The sequence below is a fragment of the Anopheles nili genome, chromosome 2, assembly GCF_943737925.1.
Source record: "Anopheles nili chromosome 2, idAnoNiliSN_F5_01, whole genome shotgun sequence".
NCBI lineage: Eukaryota > Metazoa > Arthropoda > Insecta > Diptera > Culicidae > Anopheles > Anopheles nili.
In genome coordinates, this window is record NC_071291.1 from 39,719,712 (window position 1) to 39,744,091 (window position 24,380).

Here is a 24,380-nt window from a genome sequence, read left to right on the forward strand (position 1 = left end):
CAACAGTTCGCGAAAGGACGTGGGCGATGGCGAGTTGGTGGTGGTGATTGAGAAACGTTCCAAAAACACGTTCCATTGAAAAGATATCGATAGACTGCTTCGGCAGGATCGAATGTCTAATCTCCTTTTAAATCCGCTGGTTTTGATGGGCGAAACGTCACCGTCGTCGTTCCGGGCCAGATGACACATTGCACTACATATGTTCAGATTCACACACCGTTTGATTAAAGACAAGTGCAATTGAGAGAGGAACTAACGTCACGGATTCGGGCTGGCTGTGGTATTCAAACCTGCCTCACCTTCGGGTCACTCTTCTACCCAGCGCCCATTAACGGCTAATCTCTACGCGCTATAATTTCATCACCTACGTAATGTTACTTCACTTCTCAGCTTAGCATGTTTGGGTGCATGATCGCGGTTCCTGAAGCGACAGACGGCGTCGTGTGTGTGTCGCATACGAGTCTAGTATTCTTTTTTTGTTTTAATTTGATCTTTCTCTCGTCTTCTATTTTACAATTGTATTCCCCAAAAAATCCACCCAAAGTTCTTTTAGAACTTTGGAAAAGTGGTCGCAAAAAATGAAGAAAAAAAAAACAGTAACAATGCTCCGCCATCGACTCTCGACCCATCGTCACACGTCGGTTCTGTGATTATCAATTTTTTTTCATTTATTTCGTGCATGTGTGCGCTATGTGTGATGTGTTGCGTTTTGCTTCGAAAGACACGAGCAATTTTTGATTGGGTTAGCCGTGTTCTTGCGCAATACATGTACGCGGCTGTACTCATACACATTTTGGAGGTCTTGTTGGTGGGTAACACATACCCACACACACACACACACACACATGCGCGCATTTTTTGCTTGGGCAACATATGTTCGCTCAGTTGAACAAGGAGCAGGAAATCTCCAGCAATTGTACGCATTGATCCGAACGGGTACGTACGTACGTGATACAAAACAATAAAACAAATCTATGAACGAGCTCTCAACGGAGCGGGTCACGCTCATCCACATCCCTCCGAGGATCAGAATGAGCTTTCAAACGCGTCACGCGACTTTCAGTGCATTTGCATGCATGGGTTTCCATTTGCATCATCCGGCTAGCTTACTAACGATCCGTTAAATAATAGTTAAAATTACTTTTTTTCTAATATTAAACACCTCTACACATTCTGTTCGCGGCACACCGGGGTGCTGCTATTGCCCTAACTGTGTCCCTCCTCCTCTTGCTCCTGTTCTTGGTACATCGCATGCTACTGTTTCGACGTTCGCGTGAGTCCTTTCTTAATGACTCACCCCAACCCCAACTAGACACGTTTACACGCTTGATCGTGCAACCCTGTACTTGATCATCTATCGTGCCCTCCTTCTAGTTAGCACGATGATCGTGAGAGTGGTTGCTTTTTTTTGTTTTTTTTTTCTTTCTCTAGTTTGCTGATGCAACTTATGTATTGGATAAATTTTACCATCGCTTTACAACGATTTTGTAAGCCCCTCGCGCCCGTATGCCAGAAAAGTGCGTACAGGAGCTATACACACACACACGCGCGCGCGCGCGTGCGCAGGGGCATGCATTGTCCTGTTCTCCTGCACCGGTACCTAGCCACATCATCATGTCCACCGAATTGTTGCCGCCCGTTGTTCCTGCTGCTGCCGTTTGTCGTGGATGCACGATTAAAGCTAACCCATCGAAGAGGTGGCGGCCGAGGGCTGGCACGCACCGGCATCGCCCCCGGTTGCCGTCGTCATGTCATCCGAACCGACACCACCGCCACCGGCTCCACCGGCCGCACCGCTGCACGACTGCTGCGCCAAGTTACTCGGATCGGTGTTGCTGCTGCTGCCGGCACCGGTACCACTGCCGCTGCCGCCGACTCCGCCACTTCCGGACGAGCTGCCAGCACCGCCGTTGCCACCGCTGCCGCCCTCCATCGAACCGCTCGTCGATTGGCCAGCTTTGGCAGCCCCTTCGTTCTGGTTTCTCGGCCGCAGGATCAAGTTCAGGCTCGGCTGAATGGCAAGCTCTGGGGTGGTGGGAAATAGTAACGGTGCAAGATTAGTATTAATCTACTGGTGGCACTGTGGCACGGATGCCGGTACCATACCTTGCTCGGTGAAGTTGAACAACGGTGGAAACTCGCGCCCGTTCGGTAGGAACTTGCTGCCTTCTCGCAGCTCGTTGAAGAAAGGATGGGCGCAGGCCTGCATCGGCGTGATTCTCGTGCCAGGTGTGTACTCCAGCAGCCGGGACACCAGTGCGATCGCATCCGGTGGGGTGCGTGTCCGGAACACCTTTTGGGGGCGGGATCGGACAAACGGAAAAAACGGAATATTAGTCATTATGCATGAGTGCGCGGTGGGAAGGGTTGGCTTGTAAGACGCCGCGGTCTCGTCAGCGGTCCCATACCGAACAGGAGTTGGAGAAAAGAAAAAAAAAAGAAGAAAAGAAAACACGATCACAATAGGCCAAACCAAGGGTGAGTAAGGATCAGAGAGCTCACGGTTGGTGACGGATTAGCAAGGAAACGAAAAAAAACTCAAACAGAATCGGAGAACGAAGGAGAAATTTGACGGCACTCTAGGGAAAGTGATAGAGTGGAGAAGGAACCGGAAGGAAACACGTCAGCGTTAAACACGGGAAAACACACGTTAGAGGGGCACGCGGTGTTGGCGAACGATCAAACGAAGTCTCACACACGCGCGTGTGATTAGGAACGTGGTAGCAAGCCAACCGAGTGCTAGGGCCAATCCAAGTATCCAGCAACGAGCATGAGCAACGCCACGGAAAAACAAGAAACTACGCGAACAGTGTTGGATGCCCAAGCCATATGTTGATAAGGACGTCGCAAATGGGAATAGGCAATTCTTGAACAGGATATCACTTAGGAAGCGCGTTTCGCGAAGCAACTTCACGCAGGCACTTAGACTCGATTCGACTCACAGTTCAGTTTAAAACGCGGAGCGACGCTTGCGATAGAACGGCCGAGCGCGCATTGGACGAAACAATATAAGCACAACAACAATATTTAATGTGTGATGGGTGAACAACATGACACTACTCACTAATGAGCGTCTCTATGCGTTAGTGTTGTGAAATGTGAAGGCAAATATTGAATTCTGGTGTAGTATATCAAAGAGGCAGAAGCATCGCTTCGGCACAGATAAACACCCCTTTCGATTAGTGCCTTAGATAAGTACCTAAGCTAGGTAAGTACCTTCGCAGCTCTCAGCGCGTTTCCAGCGCGACAGACAAGTAGCGCTCGATCATGCAAATGAAGGAAGGAGCAAAAGAAATATGTAGAAAACCAACAAACGAAAATAAAAAAAATCATGTGTGCAAAAACCTATTGCTGCAAAGTTTTTACTTTCCGTCGCGGTGAAGAGACGAATCTTGTCACAAACAAGCGCTGAGTTATCACACTTATCACATAACGAAAGCGAAAGAAGAAGGTACACTTCTCCGGTTACAGATGCACCGCAAAAGCATACGCTTTTCGAAAACGGAATACGGCCAAATGAATTAAAATTAAATTGACAAAAAAAAACATGATCAAGGCTCTCACACAGTGTCAGATATCACCGAACACGGCGTTAAATAGCATGTGCATGTGTTGTATTTGTGTATGTGTGGTTGTGTGCATGTGTCAGCAATCGCCACCAACGAATATGATGAATAGGACGAAAAAGGACTTTCATGCTGCTACATACTCGTAAGTTTTGGTACACTGAGACGGAAATAGTTTATACAACACAAACGATAACATTGAATCCGTTGCTTAAGACACATTGAGGACATTGGGAAACAATACATCAAATAATATAGCGTTACACAGACAAACGAGTATAAATCCGCGTGTCGCCGTGGCGTATGGAGTGGTACGAAAATTCAATCTGTCCGCAATGTGATGTAAATTTGGCATGAAAGTGCGCGCTCAGTCGATTATGTTTTTGTCTACTACTTAATTTCCGACTAACATGGATGGTTTGTTGAAACGACTCGGCTCGAGAAAGAGCAACGACGAAAGAAACACAGAGAGATAGAGAAATGTCCTCAAAGGGTGTCCTTTGCGCAAAAACTATGAGAAAATCAAGCTAATCAAATCGGAACGTTTGCTTATTTGCATCTGTGAAGGGTACATTCATCACACCAGCTATGGCCGGCGACCCACGTTTTGGTGGTTGCATATTGCGTGGTTTTGTATAGTGCTGTAGTATGTTGGTAGTGGCCGATCTGAGCGTAAGTATGACAGAATACGGTAGGCTAGCGGTAAGTTCGTTTTCGTTTTCTTATGGCTCAACAATCTCCCAAATTCTTACTCTAATACGTTGGTGGTCGGTCGCGGCGGTAGGGAAAGACATTCGCTCTAGCATTAACTGAAATGAGTCGAAGCGAATCGTACGGAAAATGATTTCTGTTTCCGGCAACGGTTTGGATGTTGGCAAAGTTTTTGGGCGGTGGAAGCGCACTTGGGTATGGGGGATGCGTTTCGCTTTGCCTGATACAAAAGCTCTCACGTTCACATGCCGCCGCGTTCGTTGAGGGCGCGAAGTGCGATGGAACGAGGAAAGAAAGAAGGTGACATATGTATAACGTGCACAACCTTCATGAAGGGCGCCGTACTAGCGATTGTTTAGGGCATTAAGATTGTGGCGTGGTTTGAGAAGAGTGAACAATGTGCATCACACAACCCCAACAAACGACCGGAAGACCTTTTCGTTGGCGATGTGTTGTTGTGGTGATTAGAAGATGATGTGAAATTGTTAGGATGTGCAGGCGAAAGGCGAAAGGAAGGCAGGAGCCTGAATAAGGAATGCTCCCGTAATCGCCTCCATCGTATCGTATCTCGAGACACGTGGAAAGGAACCGTCTCATTGGACGGTGGTGGAACAACAGCAGGAGCGAGCTTTTCGCGGCTGGTTTGTTAGCAGCGCTGCAGAGAAACGACTCCTTTGGCTTGGTGGGTGCACTTGGGTTTATGGGTGGTGGGTGGAGGCATCGTGTGTGAGTGTGCGACCGTGGAAGCCTCGCTATTATGCTTCCCACCGTCGGAAGTTGGCATCGTCGTCGTCGTCGCCGTCGTACCTTTTGCCATGGATGACTTTTGATCTGCGGGAATTTGAACTCCGTATAGTTGGGATTCATCTCTTTGATCTGTTCCCGGGTTGGCGTGCCGAGGACCTTGATGATTTCCACCAGCTGATCGACTCCGGAGTCGCCCGGGAAAATGGGCTGACCAAGCAACAGTTCCGCTAGTACGCATCCCGCACTCCACACGTCTACCGAGCCGCGTGTTGATTAAGGTTCACGTGGGCATCACGCGCATACATGAAAGGAGATGTCGAAAGTTAGCAAGGCTCGTTCGCATCGAGGATAACGTACTGATAATGGCACACTAGTGCCTGGAGTGCCCTGCGGCACATGCTTACCGATCTTTGTGGTGTAATTGATGGCGCCGAATATCAGCTCCGGTGCCCGGTAATATCTGGAGCAGATGTACGACACGTTTGGCTCCCCGTCCAGCAGCTGCTTGGCGCTGCCAAAGTCGCACAGCTTCAGCACGGCCGTCTCCGGGTTGAGCAGCAGGTTTTGTGGTTTGATGTCACGGTGGCAGATGCCAAGCGAGTGGATGTAAGCAAGACTTCTGAATAATTGATACATGTAAATCTGTGCCACCGCACGAACGCATGGTACCGGATGGAAGCCGCAGGAAACCAAGCAGCACAAACACCCGCCATAGGGAAGAAAAACGAGAGGAAAAGCAAACAAATGCAGTGAGGTCAGTGACTCGGATCTGGGTGTCAGCCGCAACAGTCGGTACTCACTCGGATGTAGTTGATAGGTATCGTTAACTTGTTTTTAGCATAGTGACGGGCGACTTTATAAACCGTTTCTGGGATATATTCGAGCACTAAGTTCAGATAAACTTCGTCTTTCTGTAAATGGAAGAGAAAACGGAAGACACATTATTCGATTGCTGAGCTACCGCAGCCGTAACGACGGAACGGCAACACGTCGGGCCCCATCCGCCCGCGAGGGAGAAGTAAAAAAGAAACTTATTCGTTCGTTAGTAGCGCTCAAATTCAAAGAACATACATCACACACTCTACTACGGCTGCATTGTTACAGGACTAGCAAGCGTTTATGATGAGCGTGAATAAGAGCACCATCGTTGCCGAATCAGGCAGTCGATGAGGGATGAACTGCGGTATGCTGAATAATGCTCGCTGCTGCAGCTCATTTTGTGCTCCTCCGCCAAGGATGCGAGCGAGCCAGCAAGAATCTGTCACCGGTTAATCCGATCCGGCTATATTCCACCACATTTGCGCGGCAGACCCTCGGGCAACAGGTGTTTGAATGTGACTCGTGTTACATTTTGTCGTCTCCGCCCGTTTGTGAGCTCCATCATGGAAGCTCTGCTTCGACGGTTGCAGCAAACAGATGCCTGCAATATCGTTTCGATAATGAATGATACGCGTATGCAAGGGATCCTTTCGGAAGAGGAAATAGAAGAAATCATTTGAACGTGTGCATTTGAATTGCATATCGTAGGCTTTCATGTACACGCACTTTTCGAAGTGAATTAAGCGTTTGAATCAAGGCTCGAGAGAAAGAGCATAATGAACACCAGGGAACGATGGGTGATAGTCATGACAGTATGTGCACTTTTTCAGTATCACAAGGACTAACAGAAGACGATGCGATTGACCCATCGTCCTGCAGGAGAAACCCAACCGATAATCAAAAGATGATGGACAGTGCCACAAGCGAATCATGTCTATTGGGACAAAAGGATAAACGCACTACCAGCTAATGAGGAATAAGAAACAGCAACAAAAGCAAACAAAACACACACGCACACAAATTTCGAATGAACTGCCGAAAGGATGATGTACAGGAACTAATTAGTGTCAACACATTTCAACTCGGGATAGCTAGAGAGCGCGCCTGTGCGAGCGGTCAGGAAGGAACTCCAAGATGACACGAAGAATGGGTGAGGATGGCGTAGTGTCCTGACTGGAAGGAGTATTTTGCCGCACACGCGGGACGCATAAGCATTACGGTGGAAGAAAGGCATTTTGCTGGCTCTTTTTGGGTTGTACGTTAATATGCTTGGGTGAGGAGATAAAAACCAATCCGAAACGTGAACATGGGTGGAGGAGAGAGCATAACAATTTCTCATATCGTATCTTAAGTGCACACAGCAGCTTCGTAGCATTTTGCTGCATTTCGTAGCAGATTCTCGCAGCTCCCGCCGGTGGACCAAGGCCACCGGAAGGAAGGGGATCGCGTACACAACATTCGCGCTTCGTTCACTCGTTTTGTCTCTCTACCTGCGTCTGCAAGGCACCGGCGAACAGTCCCATGTCCAAAGGAAAATCATCACGCTGCAGGAGTGTGTTTTTGCGAAGTGGTGTATATGTGTACGATAGCACGAGGAGAAGGAGGAGAAGGAGGAGGAGGAGGTGGAAAAGGACGAACGATGGGGTCCGGATGGTGGATTGAATTTTGCAAAAAATTCAACCAAAATGTGGAATGAATTGGGAGAGTGGGTGATGGAGTTCAAGTGATTTTCGATTGGAGTGCATTTTTGTATGAAAACAAAACCAGTGTGGCGATGCAAATATGGGGCGGGTGGATGGATTTGTGTTAGAAAAAGTCAAAATGAAAAAGAAAAGAAAGATACAATTAATACGAAAACAGAACATTGTCGACGGCCCAGTATACTGCACACTCTAATTTGGTTCAAACGCGATCACTATGTAACGAGAACTTTAACGAACTAAACAAAACGCGGTGATCCAAATAAAAAATTAACACAACGGACGACATCAGTGGGGGAGCACACGAACGTATGAAAGGATGCAGCATGAATGCAAAACCGGCAAACGGAGGACACCGAAGAAAAACATAGCTTTATCCCGACGTTTGCCCAGCAACATGTAAATTGCTATTGTGCAGAATGTAACGCTCACGAACCCGAAGAACATAGGTGCCTCGCATGTTCGTTGTGTTGACGAACGATTGTCGTCTTCGCAACTTCACCAGAGCGAGCCTAAAATGGGACAAGTAGTAATAGGTACGACAAAAGAAATCCGCAACTAGGTCGAGACTGACGGCTGCTGAGAAAGAGAGAACAGTTCGGAGGAAGGGCACCGAATGGAAATCTTTCACCAAACCAACACGAGCCTACGCCACCATACACCGGAAACTCGATGCGGCCGGTTGTAAAGAAATGTGAGACAGGTGCAACACTTCTCACCGACGCAATCGGAATATCTAGACAAAAACAGCACCGTTCCGGTGACTTATTCGCCACCATATCGGGAAGCATAATGGATGCGAATGGGGCAGAAGGACGACAGGGGGGGTGGGGGCGAATGTCCTCTGAGGTGGGTCGCTTCTTTGCGCAGTTTCCCAGGAACACGACAAGTTCACGTGTCTGGAGACGTTCGTTTCGGCGGTAGAAGTGGGCTATACATACAACGAAGAAAAAAAAAATCCCCCGACTAGCCTGCTGTTGTCCCTAGTGGTGGTTCGACATTTGCCGGATGTGGAAAGGTGATAAATACTGCTAATGTTGCGTCGCCTGTCGCTAGGTATCACCCCGATTACGTGCAGGAGTATCCTTTTCTCCGGCTCGCTTCAGTGCCGCTCTGAACCTACCTTTTCGCCACTGGAGTAGAAGAAGTACTTTAGCTTAACGATGTTACAATGTTCTAGTCGTCGCATGATCTGTAGTTCACGGTTCTGAAATGGAAAAAGCAAAAAAAGAGAGAGAGAGCAAACATTAGCGAATCGCGTTCGAAGGGCATTCCCTGGCATGGTTCCGGAGCAACAAATGTTCCACGTGTGAAAGGGCACGGCAAAGCGTAGGAGTACGTTGGGAAAGGAAAACTGATCGCCGCCTGGCGAAGGACTTGGGCCGGCGTTAAGGCAACAAATAAATGGTGAATAATTAATTCGTGCCCACCATCCCACCCCGCGATAGGATGGCAGGTGGTTTGCGTGCGGGTGGCTTTCATTTCTGTGAAATTAATCGATAATCCTTATTTGTTTCGTTCGCGGCACAGGCATACAGGCGGCGGTTTCTCGCTCTGCGCTGCCATGATGGATATCCGCTGCCAGGGCATGATGAACGAATGTGGCTCGGGTGATGGAATCGAAGCCATTTCTTTCTTGTTCCGAGCACCACAGTACGGGGGTTCGATCGCGCGAGCGGTAAAAGTTCGTTATCGTCAAGGCGAGAAAGTAATAAAAAGCTCACTTCTTGGGGCTGGGAAAACCTTGACATAGCCCCGCCGGGGGTCGCAGTTACTCCGGCGCGCACATTCGACCCTAAATCGATAGAAGTCAAGGTGCGGAGAGAAGTAAATGAGCACTCAAATGCGACTCTACCCCGGCCTGGTGACGTTTGTACGGGTTTTAATACAGCGTTGTCGCCGTGGCGCATCCCTCCCACCGATGAGGCGGTTCTTCTTCACGATTTATGCATGGGAAAGTGCGGAATAAATTAACAGCTAAACACGCACGCTTTACCTTTACCTCGATACGACCATCGGCCCGGCTAACTGGACCGAGAACTAGCCCGGTGTCTGAAGGGTACACAGGACACACTGGGTGGTGATGTTCATACTGGGCTTTAAAAATATATATATTCAAATCAATTCACTGTCGCAGGGGCGAATTTTCGATCCACACCGGTGCGGAAGCGCAACGAAACGACGCACTTAAGCCGACAAAAGAAGGAACAAAAAGCCGCTTCAAGCTCGATCCGGATCCGGCTGCTTCTCCTTCATGGGCGTGCGTCACGTGAGCCAAGCCCCGAACGAAGTGGCGGAACCGTGAATCAGCTCCATTTGTGCGCATTAGCATATTGATTCATCGTACACACATGAACACACAAAAAAGGAGCATGATGCCGCGCTAATACCATCTGTCAATAGACTGGCCGCGGTTGAGGAACGTCCTCTTCTGCGCAGGTTCCAAATCTCATCCGCACACTGGATCTTATAACCACTTTTGTGACTCCTTTGGGCAAGTTTTTTTTATCAGTTTGTCTTTTCGCGCAGTTGGGTGACGCGAGCTAATTCACATGCAGTTGTTAAGTTGTCTTGCGTGTCTGCAGCCGTATGCGGTACACAGAAATAATACAACACACGTCCGTTGGCTGTAACATCCTGTGGAGGTTTCTTTATTAACGCCCGCGCTGCTCACACACAAAGACAGAGCAGAGGACTCTTGCAGGACCTGGTTTGTGTTCGAGCAACGATAGAAGGACTCGGTACGACGCCATTCGAGAGAGCTAACGCCTATAGAGACGTGCGCATAGCAGCACCCAACACAGGTGAACAGGTGCTTCTACTTTTACGGCACAATAATTTACCATCGCGAAACAATGGGTGCGCCCCCAAGCCGCCCTTGGTGTGATATTGAATGTTCAGATTATTTATTTTTTGTCCGTTGCTCGCACACACCTTCGCTCTCCCCAGAGCTTGCGTCTTGAACCCGACCCGAGCAGGTTAATTGAATTCATGTCGCTTCCACCGCGCGCGCGCATCTGTCGTAACCGTTGCTAATAGCACCCTAATGGTTGCCATATTAGCATCGAGCTCCTTCCCATCGTCGTCGTCCTTAACGTCAATCGCACTAGGAAGGGTGAGGCGAGGGAGAGAGAGAGAGAGAGAGAAAGGGAGAGGTGAACCACCCACTACTCACCTTAAATCGTTTGTCCTGTAACACCTTCTTGATGGCGACTAGCTCGCCCGTATCACAGAGTTTCGCCTGGAAGACGACACCAAAACTTCCATTGCCAATTATCTTAGTATCTGTGTATGATACTTCCTGCGGTCTGTCTGGGCCTTGTCCGGGTGTTGCTACAACCGTCGTCACTTTGGAGCCGTCCTTACCTGGCGGTGGAGAGAGAAAAGAGTGATGCAAAATATGATTAGAAACATGATTAGGGCCAGTCAAGGTTAGTGTGCCTGAGAGCACGGCGAAGGATCAATGGGTGGTTGGTTGTAATGTCAAGGATCCGCCACAACCAGCCGGCAGTGGATGAGAGCCGTTTTCTCTTCTCGTGATCACGGCCTAATTAGCGGGAGGTGCTAATAAATGGAACGGAAGATGCGAGAACAAGGCTCAAGTATTCTGCCCTTGGTGGCGACAACCGTCAAAGACAGGCTCTAAAGTAGTGCTGGTGATGAGCTCAAGGAGTTTCTCCCTTCGTATCCTGACCAGCGCACCTTGCAACAGGAGACGTTAGAGTATGCGCTTTTTTACATCAAGAATAAACGGTAACAGAATTTCCACTGTGTTTTTTTTTTACCATCCCACCGAACACACCGCTTTTCCGGGTTGCCGAGCGCCCCCGAGAGACTCGGAAACGGAATATCGATCTGGTGATTTACACACGCGCTTGTGTGCTTCTTTCTGTAGGTGGCTCAAGAACGGGAATCATAATTCCTCCCCGACCAGCAGGACCATGATTTCTATTTTTGGAAGTTTATAGACCTACCACCCGCCGACCAGCTCACCATAATCGTTTTGCCGGGCATCTTGTGAAGGTTAGACATAATTCTAAGCTTTTAGCAGCTTTGCTAGAGACGGTTCACGGCACCCGTGGCTCGTTTGCATGAATTTTATGCTCGACGTTCGATGGTAACGCACGAGCGGTACTTTTTACTATTTGCTTAATTATTTATTGCGTTTATTCCCCCCCACCAGCGTTCGCAAGAATTTGCCACCGGCAATAACCACACTAAACCGCAGCGCGCAAATAATTCGAACCCGGTCAGTCGGCGTTTTATCTGACTTATTTAACAGCCCCGCTGGGGGATAATTTATTTCCTTTCCTTCTCATTTGAAGGAGAGAGAGAAGAAAAAAACCGATCGATAGGAGAATCATATTTTCATGGTCTGCGTCGGGTGACGTAGAGAAGCTTCGCGTCCCTTAGTCTCGTATCCTGCCAGTTAGGACGATGCGATTAGCCGTGTACACGCGCGAAAGGACGAGGAAGGGCTTGCATAATTTAATCGCCTGGCCAGGATCGCTCCAGGGTTGCTCCGCTGTTCGTGACAGTAGCCACTCGGGCAACGGTCTCGCAACGTGGATACCATTTTAGCCCCCACACCCATGCTCATTGTGTCATTTAGAATTTCCGCCACGGAAAGGTGATAGCAACCGAATGCCAGCAACAATTATCGTCGGCCAGGCTGAGGTCCGGGAAATGTGGGGCTGTGTGCGCGAACCTAACGTGCCGTAAGTGGGACCGAAAGTTCCGGGAAGTGAACCAACCGAGGTTGGAAAGGTATTTACAGCCTCAAAAAAAAAAAAAAAAACGTCGGGTGCATGTGAGCGAAGGCGCAAGGGTAGTATTTCAAAACGCATCAATTACTGTACTGTCAGTGATGATGTGAATAAAACCGGTTACCGCTGAGTTCCTTCCGGTTGGTTGTGCTGTAACAACAACGCAAACGTGGAATTGCACCGCGACGTGCATTGGTTGTTCGTCCGTCGGTTACCAGGCGGTTGCAACTGGAACGAGGTCAATCGAATTTGTATCGATCGGATTTGGGAAAGCCACCCACAATGTCGCATTGGATGTTTGGTGAGGTATTTAAAATTTAAGGACTGATTGAAAAATAGCCGAGACCCACAGACCCTGACCCTTGGCTAGTTCGCTTTTATGCTGCGATATAATACAGCACATAGTCACAGTGTGACGCATTGACTGCAGGACTCGTGGGCGTTTGGCGCGCTATTTTTGGCCTCGTGCCACTCGCTGGAACGAGTTATCAATCGAGCATTATGCACGACTTCGAACCAATCAAAGCGTGTCATATTAGCATGGCGTATTCCGGTCGATTCTCGGTTGGTTCTAATTAGCGAACGCGAATGTATGCCGCTTACGGCCTCTGGGGGAGCGTGATTAAACGGCATCGTCAGGACACTGCAATCGTTCGTTCGCGCACATGCCCAGCAACGCACAGAATAGTACACGATCGGGTGGTTCAGCTGATACCGAGATGGCACTCTGTCACGGATGGAAGAAGAGAGCGCGTGTAGACAAATATTGTTGAGCGGTCTTTGCTCATTTTCCGACCGTTGATAAGGATGCGCCCCCGGGGTTATGAGACGTCCGAAGATAACCTAGTTTCTGTCGGTACTTTGATCCATACAGAGTGCCTGTATTGGGTATTGAATTGGAGATTACGGTTTGTTTTTTGGACGCAGATTGGAGATTGATCGAAAAAAGGGCCTCCCCCAAAAACGTACACGAACTGTTCCGCATTATGCAATCTCTCACAGCACCTGTGACAATGCAATCACAGGTAGGATCGCATCAACTACCACAATAAGCTGATAAGATACATCGGAACGAGTGTTTCGTTATTGAGGCTAATGTTCCAGCTAATGACGATTGGGCACCATCACCCGGCGCGAATTCGACTGAATTGGGACAGTAGTCAGTGGTTCCTGCGGTCCAACAATTGTGTTTGATAAATCTATCCCTCGAGCATTCCCTGAAGCTGACGTAGAATGCTATCCACGCGATAGGCCTACGCGAGCGAAACTTGGGCAGTGAGGAGCTTTTATTCCTGGAATTGGACCGCAAAGGCGCAGTACTCATAAATAAATTAGTAGGACGTTACTGAAACAAAGAAGAAAAAAAAAACAGCTCTTCACTGGAATAAACTCATCACTCCAACACGCGCTAGTTGATGGCGTGTGGCAAACGTTATGGAGCAGTTTTATGCAGTGAGCATTAACGACGTTGGGCAGCTGAGTTGTTTGGTGCGCCCTTCCCGGCACCGGTCAATTATCCTTCAAACGTTGTTCAACCAACCGAAGCACAGTCGACCGTGGAAGATGCTCACAGTGCACAAACAAGCTCACGCGACCAAAGGTTATCAAAGCTCACGCGCGCCAACAGAGGTTATCGGTGGCTCGAATGGTAACGCGTCTTTTCGAAAAATATTGTTGCAATAAATGCCCCAGAACATCAACCGTCTCGGGATGCATGACGGGCACATACACATTTACCAGCATAGTGTTTTGCAGCATTCAAGGAAGGTTTGGCTTTTCTAGAACAACAAACATAAACGCTCGCACGATTGGTTTAGGTTAGCTCGCAAGCATGATTAGCAGTTCTGAGACATAAGCTTAATTTGAAACGGCCCCAAAAGCTCCCCAATCGCCCGATGGAAAACAGATACTGCCAAACCCAACCATGACTCGACACTCTAAACCCCGCACGACGAAAAGGAAACCTGCCCTCAAGCTGGGCGTCTCTCAGGTGGCATGATATGTCATATCTACTTTCACATTTACGTTCATTTTCGGTTACCAACCAAACACGCATCGGAGCTTACCGGCGCGGTAGATTGACGATAACAATCGTAGACCACATCCTTTGGCGAGCCTCCGAACGGTGAGCTGATAGCTGGGTGGGGAGTAAATGTGGCTACCGTTGCGAGCCGTATCGCAGAAATGTTATTTATTGTTTTATTTAGTCTCCGATCGATAAGGTGCATTTCATTTTATCAACACAACAAAAGGCCCACCAAAGGGACACACCATTACTGTTGCCAACGGGTTCGAAGGTGAACCCGGTTCGGCGTTCAGCGCGGTTTCTAAAGAAAGTGCAGAAGGTGCGGTTTTTTTTTATTAGTGCACTGCCTTCGTACAGTTCCAAACAAGATGATTTTGAGCTTTGTTTTTTTTTTTAATTTTATTCCTACACCACCGTGAGGCGCCAGTCGCCGTGGATTAGAAATAGAAAGGACTAGGCTAGACTGACGGTGACTCCTCGAGCCACGATGGTGACATGAATTTCACCAATTAGCTATAATTTATAACGCTGGTTGCTCTCCTGTCCGCGAAAGCTTTATGAAAGCGTTCTAGTATCGTTTGGGACGCAATTCAACAACCCAAACGCCATTCAAACCCAAGCTTAATCAGCGATAACTTCCGCCAGCAACACCTCTAAAAAGCCAAAGCAAGGTGGGTAAATCGTATAAAAATACAAACACCCCCGGTTTCGATGGTAACAAATTGAGGAAAATTGTGGCCAACCGTTAAAATGTGTGACCGTAATTTTAACCGTAGGAAAGATCGCATTCTTTAAAGCAGCTTGTTTTTAAAAGCATTCCAACTCCGTACGTAAGGTTCATTGATTGTGTGCTGCCGAAGGGCTAGGGCAAGCATGTACTATCTCCTTCTGACGCACCAAGACGACATCGAAATAGCCGCTTATTTGCTTGTTTGTCTTCCAGCAAGCTCCCACCACCCTAGAACGTTCGTCGTAATCATCTCCGCACGCTCGACCGCGTCCTAAACTCGGACTCGCGCGACTACGCAGTCAAAATGGTGACTATCAACACGCTCCACCGCGTGTCAGAGATGGGTTGAGAGCAGAGCGACTCCGTCACCTGTCGGAGGGCAGATTATTTCGACGCAAAACAGCCATTTGGAAGTGGGGGAAGAGCAAAAACAACCCCAACAACACCCCCAAAGTACCACCCCACGAATGTCTCATCCCTCGCTAGGGGGTGGGTTTTTTTTCCAAAGAGGCGAACGGGACACGTCAAAATGAAATTTAGACCAGACGCGGCAGTGGTTTCGTAGTAAACAAATCAACCCCGTTGATCCAGTCAATCAGCCGCGCTAAATCTGCCTCTAACCCGTTTTGTTTGACCTTTTCCGATTGCCGGAAGCAGCTCCGGTGTGAGCTGAAGTAGCAAACACGGTTCCAGGAAATAAGAACGGCGGTTGATTTTAAACCAAATACGCACTCACACTCGATTCCCTCCTCTTGTGCGGAAGTCCGCATTAGTACGTAGGAAGAGGTCGTCGTCGTGAACGAGAATAAGTCTGGTAGAGCTAGCGGGTAGCCTAATGATGGAAGTAGTTCGCATATGTGTTAAACGGCTGCAGTAATTCAGTGTTCCGTGGTGGCGCTTGAACGAGTTTTGCCGCAGCACCACCAGCACGCACCAGTCCAGTTCGCTTTCAAGGCTCTCTCGTCCCTTTTTAAGAGCACCTTGTACTGTGTAATGACCGCCCGAACGGTGCTAATTCCAAAGGTTTAGCACCACGAATGTCTTAAAATAAATCAGAGCTCGATTTGCACGCGTTTTCGAATCGCGCCAGCGAGAGCGAGCGTGGATGGAAAACCAAATAGCATTATCTGCGGAGACACGATAAGTGTCAGATAACTAGAGTAACATCCGCATCGTCGACTCATTCCACGCATCAGCGCTTTTTGCCGATAAAAAGCTCGTGCTGCCGTTTTGCTGGGCGGCGGCGGCGAACCGATAGGGAGAGGGATTTTCATTTCATTTGCTTGCAAATTAGCGTCACCAAGGTGTACGCGGCATCGGTAGACGGACGGAGAAGTTTTTTCGATATCATAAATCCCACGTTAGTTAAACAAACGGCTCATCGTGTCGCAGCATTTGAGTAGGTTGTCTCCAGCAGGACCAAATAAATATACCCGTGTCAGTCAACCCTCTTTGCACTGAACGCTATGAACCTGTGAAAATTCATCTCGTTTTAGGAGAACGGAAAACAAGATTTTAACAGGTAATTTAATTTTAAATCTAATCCTAATTACCCTGATCTATTATGGCAGGCGCCATAAATAAAACCCATTCAGATGTCAAAAGTTATACACTGTTATTTTAAGTTTAGTTTGTGCGCACTTAAACCTCAGAGTTCAGCTTGTTAGTTTACAACCAACGTAACCATCGAGCGCCCTTCTTCCTGAACGGTTTATTTGCACATTAATCAGTTTGCGTACTGCATGACGTCAATCGATGACAAGTGGGAGGGTGGTATCATTCTGAGGGGTTGACTTTCGAAAGACCTCAACACGAGCGCACGAGGAGACACCGTCGGGTGCACCCCATCTCGCTTTTAGTGAGCTCCAGGCAAACGGTTGTTACGATGTGCCTCTGCAAACCGACCCGGCACTTTGTGTGCAAACTTTTAACGACACTTCGCGATGCGGAATGATCAGAAAATCCCTTTTTAAAACCCTCGTAATTGGTCTATTTTTAAGACACTAGCGAGCGAGAGATAGGGCATTTTGTGCCGTACAAAGTGCAATAAATTTAAAGCCAAATGGACGAATGCAGGAAATGTAAACCGATGAAGTAAAAATGTGTAAGCCATTTCCGCCAGCTGTACTCTGATGTAAAACACCATGCACAAGTTCATCCTTTCGGGATTACTTGTTACTTTTTTGCATCATCCTAGTCCAAGTCCAAGGATGCTAACGATTTAGCTATATTTACAGTAAACCCCACGGGGGTCTATCTAGCGAGGTGAACGGTAATAAATTAAACCGAAGATTTACTGGGTGTTTGTTGCAAACAGAAGTAACGTGCAAAACAACATCCTATCCTTGACATGACTTTTGTGCCGTTCGCAACTGAGTTCGCTTGCGCGACGATAAGGACGAGACGCTAATTGCTTCCTGATAATGGCCACGGCGGGAAACTAAATCTCTCGGCACCGTGTGTCAAGGCACCTGTGAACTGTGCTTATCTTTCAGCGCGTCAGGACGTTCCGGGAACGTTCGGTTTAACTAGACACGGACTCAATCTATTTCACCTCGTCGGGTTCGTTGCTAGTCTCGCAGTTTTCTTTCTTTTTTTTCCTTCATTTCATACCGTCATCCTCTCGGTCAACACTTACACATCTCCTTGAGCTTCCTGGACAGCCTGCTAAAGCTGAAGCACGAACACTGCACCACCGGTTCACCATCAAGCGATCCACCATACTTGGCCGCTCGTTCGAGCTTTTTCTGTTGCTTTCGCTGTCGCTTTTCCTCGGCCAGCTGCCGTTGGATCGCGTACTTTTCACGAATCTTCGGACTACCATTTTCGTCGATGTAGTACAACGTTTGCTCCAACCCATCGTACTTGTTGATCAGCTTAGGATCGATGGCAAACACCTGCAGCACGTTCGGATCAACGGTTGTGAGGTTGATCGGCTTCACTACCGGATTGCTCACAACAGGCGCAACAGCTGACGAATCAACACCTTCACCAGACACATCCTCACCACCAGTAGGTGCCGCGAGATGCTCCACAATCGGAGCCATCACCACCGTACCACCCGTATCACTCGGTCTCACCGGATCGGACGACCGATCAACGACGTTTTCGTCCTCGTCGTCGTCAGCCTCACCAAACCCATCCGTATCCGTGCTATCACAGGCGGTCACTACCTTCGGGAGCGCTTTCGATCGCGGACTGTTCACATCCGGCAGGCTCTGACAGGTACGGTCACTCAGCAGCCACAGTTCTGGTTTCTTCTTGCCCAACCGCAGCCTAATGCCACCGTCATCCTCTTCGTCGGCATCATCTTCGCCGGCGGGCTTATCTACACCGTTATCGGTGCCGTGTGTGGTCGGAGGATTTTCCTCCTGCACCGTGACCTTGTGCTCTAGACGTCCTCCTCCGGTGGCAGCACCGACAGATAGCCCTCCTGTTGGGTCCCGCCCAAGCCGGGGTGTTGGTTCTTTAGTGCGAACACCCGAGCTTCCGCACCCGTTGGACAGAAGCCGGGTCATGCCGGTGACACTGCCCGTCGCACTACCACCCGACGGCTCGCGGTCGATGTCCTGCATCGAAAGGAACACGCCCGAATCGGACGCGGCCATTTTAGCGTCCGCGAATGAGGGTAACGTTTGGTTGTGGCGCTGCTCATCGTTTTCGCACTCGCTGTTGTGCTTGAGGTTTTCCATACGTCGCCGGAAAACGCCGGGCAGGGAAATGATCGGTACACCGGTGGCCATCGCGGATGGACCAGCCGTCTGAGGTGGTCCTCCGGTTGTACCGTCGCTGTTGTCTGCTGTCGCTGTCGCTATCGTTGCCATCTAACACGCGCGTATCACAGGACACGTGGAAATTATGGCAAAGGGCTTTCACGGTGCGCGTGGGGAATCACACGTTCTACTGGTTGTGTTCACTTCGATTGTACGACGTTTACTGACCGCAGATTAGACACTCAATGCACTCTATTCTCGCTGTGGTACGAAAAACGGAAAAACACACACACACACACACACACTCGTGAGACATTCGCGGTATAAAGTGTGCTACCTTCCTTATGGCGTGGGGATTTCGAACGAACCACTCACAATCTGGCGATGGACGGCAATAGGAAAGGACGACGGTGACGAAGACGTGCCTCTTTTCTGAAGTGAGCGTCAAACAGTGGAAACTGACGGAATGGCTTAGAATCTTAGTCTTACATCCTGCGCGAGCATAATGAAAAAAAAACCCACATTGACCTCGCAAAAGTACCACCAAGGACTGACTGGTGGCGAGACACCCACATCCCACAAAACCAGGGAAACCCCAAACACGCAAAAACCGCAAACGTCGGCAACGGTGGTGGCTTTTTGTGCAATGCGGTGTGTAGCTAAAACGCAAGGTCCAGGGTTAAAACGCCGGCGAACCGACCCCAAAAAGGCAGGCACCGACGCACAACTGGCTACAACGCAAAAATTCCCCACCCCGATCGAGGGCTTTTCCCAACCCATCCACTCGACAAACAACCCACCCCTTCTTCTTCGGGTGCACTGGAACTGAAGAACAACCCACGAAGCAACGCCACAACGAGTACGGCTTGGTCTATGCTCTCTCGCGAGATGCCACCGTGAAAGTTGCCTCCCAAAGGGGCAGGCAAAAGGATCGCGAAATTGCGTCTTAAATCAATCTGCGGCGCCATTAACACACACGCACAGGTGGGTCCAAAAGGGTGTTGTTGCCCCCTGATGGGGGCTGATGGGGTTGAGGGCCATGATCGGGGTTTTGCGCTTGAAACGGTCTCTCTCTCTCTCTCTCTCTCTCTCTCTCTTGCACGATCGATCACTCTCAGGTTAAGAGATTTGGAAGCTGCAGTGGATGGGTTCGTGTATGCACAAAAAATGGCGCCCGCGGGCTTATCTCACACACACACACCCTTACGGACATGTTAGCTCGCTTACTGATGACGTCTGTGTGCTTGTCTGTTCGTTCGCATTCCACTTTCCTTGAGTCTTCGTCTCTCCCTGGCAGTTCTGGCGTTTTGTTTTACTTGTTTACGAACAGAAAAACCACAACAAATGAACGAAAGCGAAGGGAGAGAAATCTCTCTTGGTATAGGGCACCAAAAACAATCTTCTGAGGGTTGATATTGCAAATTTCCTGTTGTGTTCCCTTTATTTTGAGGAACAGTTTTCCTATGCAAAAATTCACTTTATATACTGCTCCGAGTATTCAGACCAAAAAACAAGAATAAAATGTCCTGATCAGCAACATCGCATGCCGTGCCGTGTTACTTGGAATGTGAAGTCCTGTGCAATTTTGCCAGAGGCTCATCGCTTTTAAGCCAACTGATAATTTCAAACACAGATGGTTATTTCACACATCAAAAACGATGAATGAAATAACATCCCAAGGTGTTCGCCGATCGTACGAAGAAACACGCCACCGCCACCGCATTCCGCTGCGATGAGTTGTACTTCTTATGTAAAAACCTGACATCCGACGGTACCAGTTCTTCAGAGCACTCGTTGCTGTGGTGCTAACTTGCAGCAAAAGCAACCTAAAGGCATCGGCGACGCTTGACTGGCTACCGGCATCCCATATTGCCGGTTGCTTATTATTCCTACCGGCCAGTTTTATCAACAACCGGTTATCCATTCGAGCGATCCACACACTTATTCTATGCGATCAATCTTTCCGGTTGCTGTGTGGCAGCAGCATCATGTCTGCACATGTGTGGGGACAGACTTCAAACATGTTCATCACGTATGCATAGCAGATTTTCCCCCATGCAAAACGTTCCTTTTCCTGGGCTCGCGTTCTACAAATACCTCTCTCTCTCACACACTCAAGTAACGGAATGTTGCCATTCGTCATAGAGGGCACGAGATTTCGAACCAACGCAGATTAGATAGAAGGCAAAGCGACGCATAATGCAGGAAGGGCCAAAGATTATGCTGCTCTATGAAACGCGTTATAGCTAGAGCTGAATGAATAACACCACCGACGCGGTTTGTCGGTGATAAGGAGGTTCAATATCCTCCGAAAGAGGTACCGAAGTTATGTGTGTGGTCATGCGATTTTGCTGCGTCGATAACAAAATGGTAAATAGTACACACCGCCACAGGCCCATGGGTCTAATGACGAAACTTCACCGCACGATTGCATCAGCCAAATTCCTTGCAAGGCAACAACCAAACAACAACAAAAAAACACATGCAAGCAATGTACGAACGCCGAAAATATATCCATCAAATCGTGACTGTCCAACATCGAGCCCCTCAAAAAGGGAAGGAGAATCTATCGCACACGATGGAAACGACCGTTCGAAGTCAAGGTTACCACCCCATCGTCATATCTACACCCATCGGTTCTTTTGTTTTCCACTTCTCGGTTCAAAAAAAAAAAAAAAAAAGAAAACTAAAGCAACAACGAAGGCAATCGAGTGGGATTAAGAAATAAGAAGTACAAAAAAACACATCGTGTACTTTCAAAAGCACCCCAGTTGAAATTGCGTTCGGTAATTGAAAAATTAATGAAATGGTTTATAAATGGCATGATGATATCCTTTCTCCCTGGGCAAAAAAAACCCGGTCCCGAGCTTTGCGGCGTTGCTGTAAAACGGATTGCCAATATATATATACAGCGCGACCCGGGCTCTCGTCGTTCGGTTCCGCCCCGAGTTTTCCAGATGAATGAGTTTTTCTTCAATCGAGCCGTTCTTTCCGCCCAACTGGCCCCCGTGGGGGGCAAGCACTCTCTGCGGCCCGAGGGCAAATGGGCGCTTCACCCAACAGTGGATGCACTTTAATTTCGATTTGGAACGGCATACACATGTCACCCTCTCGCCTGCCGGTACGCGGTTACGAAGCGAAAGAATAAAAGCAATACTAGCGCGTCCGGTGGTGGGCCAGGAAAACCATAGGGGTTGGTGTGTATTTTACCACCACTTTTGGTAGTCCGGCGCTTATAGCGAAGGAGTATCGCGCGGTGAAGCGATGAGGATGATGAAATCGGTATCGTCGTGCAGTCCAGAAGCTCAACGCTGCGCCGTAAACGAGCGGTAGGCGAGAGTATAAATATTTATCGTACAGGTAATGGGCAAAGGTAATACACCCATTTCCAAGCTCATAAGCAACGTTGATTGCATTTTGTTTTAATAATGCTTCAACGTTGCGCTTTCAAGCACGAACAAGGATTTGTTACTGTATCATTCCGCTGAACGAAATGCAGTCATTTCGCAGAAACAAACAAGCATAGATGGATTTGTTCGTTTTTCTAAATTTAAAAATCAATGCAACTAATATCATTGTTTGTTCACCAAATGATGCTCGCATATGAAAGATATTCCCTCTTGTTGATGCTGATGGCGAGGTTTGCCTCACCTAATGTGCCCTCGTTTTTGACATTTTTTTTTAAACTACGGCACCAAAACATCCCTGCGATCGGAGGAGTTTTGCCAAAAGCAAGCTTACGCGCGTGCGTTAAATGCATTCTCCGCCATCGGCTCAAGGCGTTTGGCACGATGCGTCGCAGTGCGGTCAACGAACGGTGATCTGCAACCTCCTGCAGCATACAGATGAATGAGAGCAAATAAATGCCGTCTCGTCTCTCTGGTGTCACTCCACCCACTGGCAGCATAAGTAAGGTTTGGACATTTAAACAACGATCGTCTCCGCGATCAAAGACTGCAGCTGATCAAACAACATTTCTAGACCAGCTGAAATCGCAATAGCGATGAAAGAAAAACAGGAAACCCAGCAAATATGGAAGATTCAGCTGGGCTGCAGTTGGTGAAAAACAGTTCGACACCGAAAAATGTGCTACCCCCAGAAAAGCATCAGCATTAAGGCGTGAAGCGACCTGCTTTTCTAGACGATCCTTGCTCGCGATACGTAACTGGTGAATTACAAAAGTGTAAGCTAAATACGCATACACACCCACGGCATATGAGGCACATACAAGATCGAGAGAAAATGTTCGCGCATAAAACCGAGCATCGCCACGACGGAGATCTGCTGTGCAGCATAACTCCGTGTTGCCTTTGCTGTGGTGCAAGTTTTATGCGCACTCTCTCTCTCTCTCTCGCTCTTTCACGCAAGCAGCATCGTAAAAAAACAACATATTTTCGCGGCTCGTAAGTCTATTTTTAGCATTACGTTCAAACAAGACGCGAATGATTTATTTTAAACTCTCTTTTTCCCTCTCTCTCTCTCTCTCTTTCTCTCGCCATGTACCTTCCTCTGTTCCATCGGCAGAAATGTCGGACTTTCCTTTGCGCATCGTTCTTCATCTCGAAGAGCGTGATTGAGAAAAAGCGGCTTCGCGTGAAGAGAAACCGCGAAAAGTTATGCTCTCAGCAGACACGCCCAAGAGAAGGTACCTCGAATGCCCAATGCCAGTGTAACACCCTGAGCCATCATTCTTGCGATCTTTCCGATGGAAAAAGAAAGTATGCGTTCGAATAGTGCATGTTTGTATACCTCCTTTCAGCTGCTAAGCCAAAGTTGAGTCAAGTTGGACAGTTTGATAAGTTGTACGATTACGCGCGATCAATACGCGAAGCTGTGCTATCGTGCAGACGTTTGACAAGCATAAATATGGGCTTTTTTCACTGTGAATAAATTCAATAAAAGCTTTCAAAGCGAACCTCAGCACATTACCCGCTTCTGCGGAATATACCATAAGCGCGAGAATGGGGGAGGATTTAAAAATTGAATTAGGGGGCGAGTAATATCGCAAAGTGACGCTTTCAGCGACGTGTCGGTGCGAGTCAACTGATTTGTGGTGAAGCCAACAAAAAAATATATAAATAAAAAAAAATAAGTGTGCAGAATGACTCTCTGGAAAACATTAGTGTTGGCTTTTTGCTTGTCTTCCCACACACGCCCAATCGCGGATTTGGATACCGTGAAATTATGATGAGTCAACCGAACGTTGTAGCAGCACTTCGTGAAGATAATATCGAGCGCGTATCTTATTCGAGATGACCTGCAAGAGAGCAGCTGGTGACACGGCAAGCCGACGGAATTCCGCGAAGCGTCATCGCCGTCATAAGATGAAAGCGCGATGAAACTCCGACCGAGTTGGTCCACAAAAAAAAACGGGAAAAATGTGATAGCGTAGGATGACATCCATGCGGATGGCCAATAAGCATTACTCACGCCGTTACGTCAGAGTTCGTGGTCGGCGGCGGCGTCCGTGTTTTGAAGTCGAAATTCGATTTGAACATAATGGCGGTGATAATTTTGAAGAAATGTTCACATCGACCAACTAACACCGACACAACCTACGTCACGTAGCAAAAGGCAAAATCAACCACAAAATCGGTTGAAA

The 24,380-nt window shown here is 48.3% G+C and overlaps 1 protein-coding gene across 1 annotated transcript; it reads right to left on the minus strand.

Annotated features, from left to right (window-relative positions):
• Nucleotides 1-1,332: 1,332 nt before the first annotated feature.
• LOC128730768 (protein kinase shaggy-like) lies at nt 1,333-18,889 on the minus strand. Its single transcript, XM_053823847.1, has 9 exons — nt 17,704-18,889; nt 10,719-10,909; nt 8,667-8,750; nt 7,334-7,387; nt 5,825-5,935; nt 5,429-5,666; nt 5,085-5,278; nt 2,107-2,293; nt 1,333-2,025 (listed from the first exon to the last, which is right to left on the minus strand). Exons 1-9 carry the CDS (start codon nt 18,887-18,889, stop codon nt 1,682-1,684), a joined length of 2,589 nt encoding a protein of 862 aa, XP_053679822.1. The 3' UTR covers nt 1,333-1,681.
• Nucleotides 18,890-24,380: the final 5,491 nt, after the last annotated feature.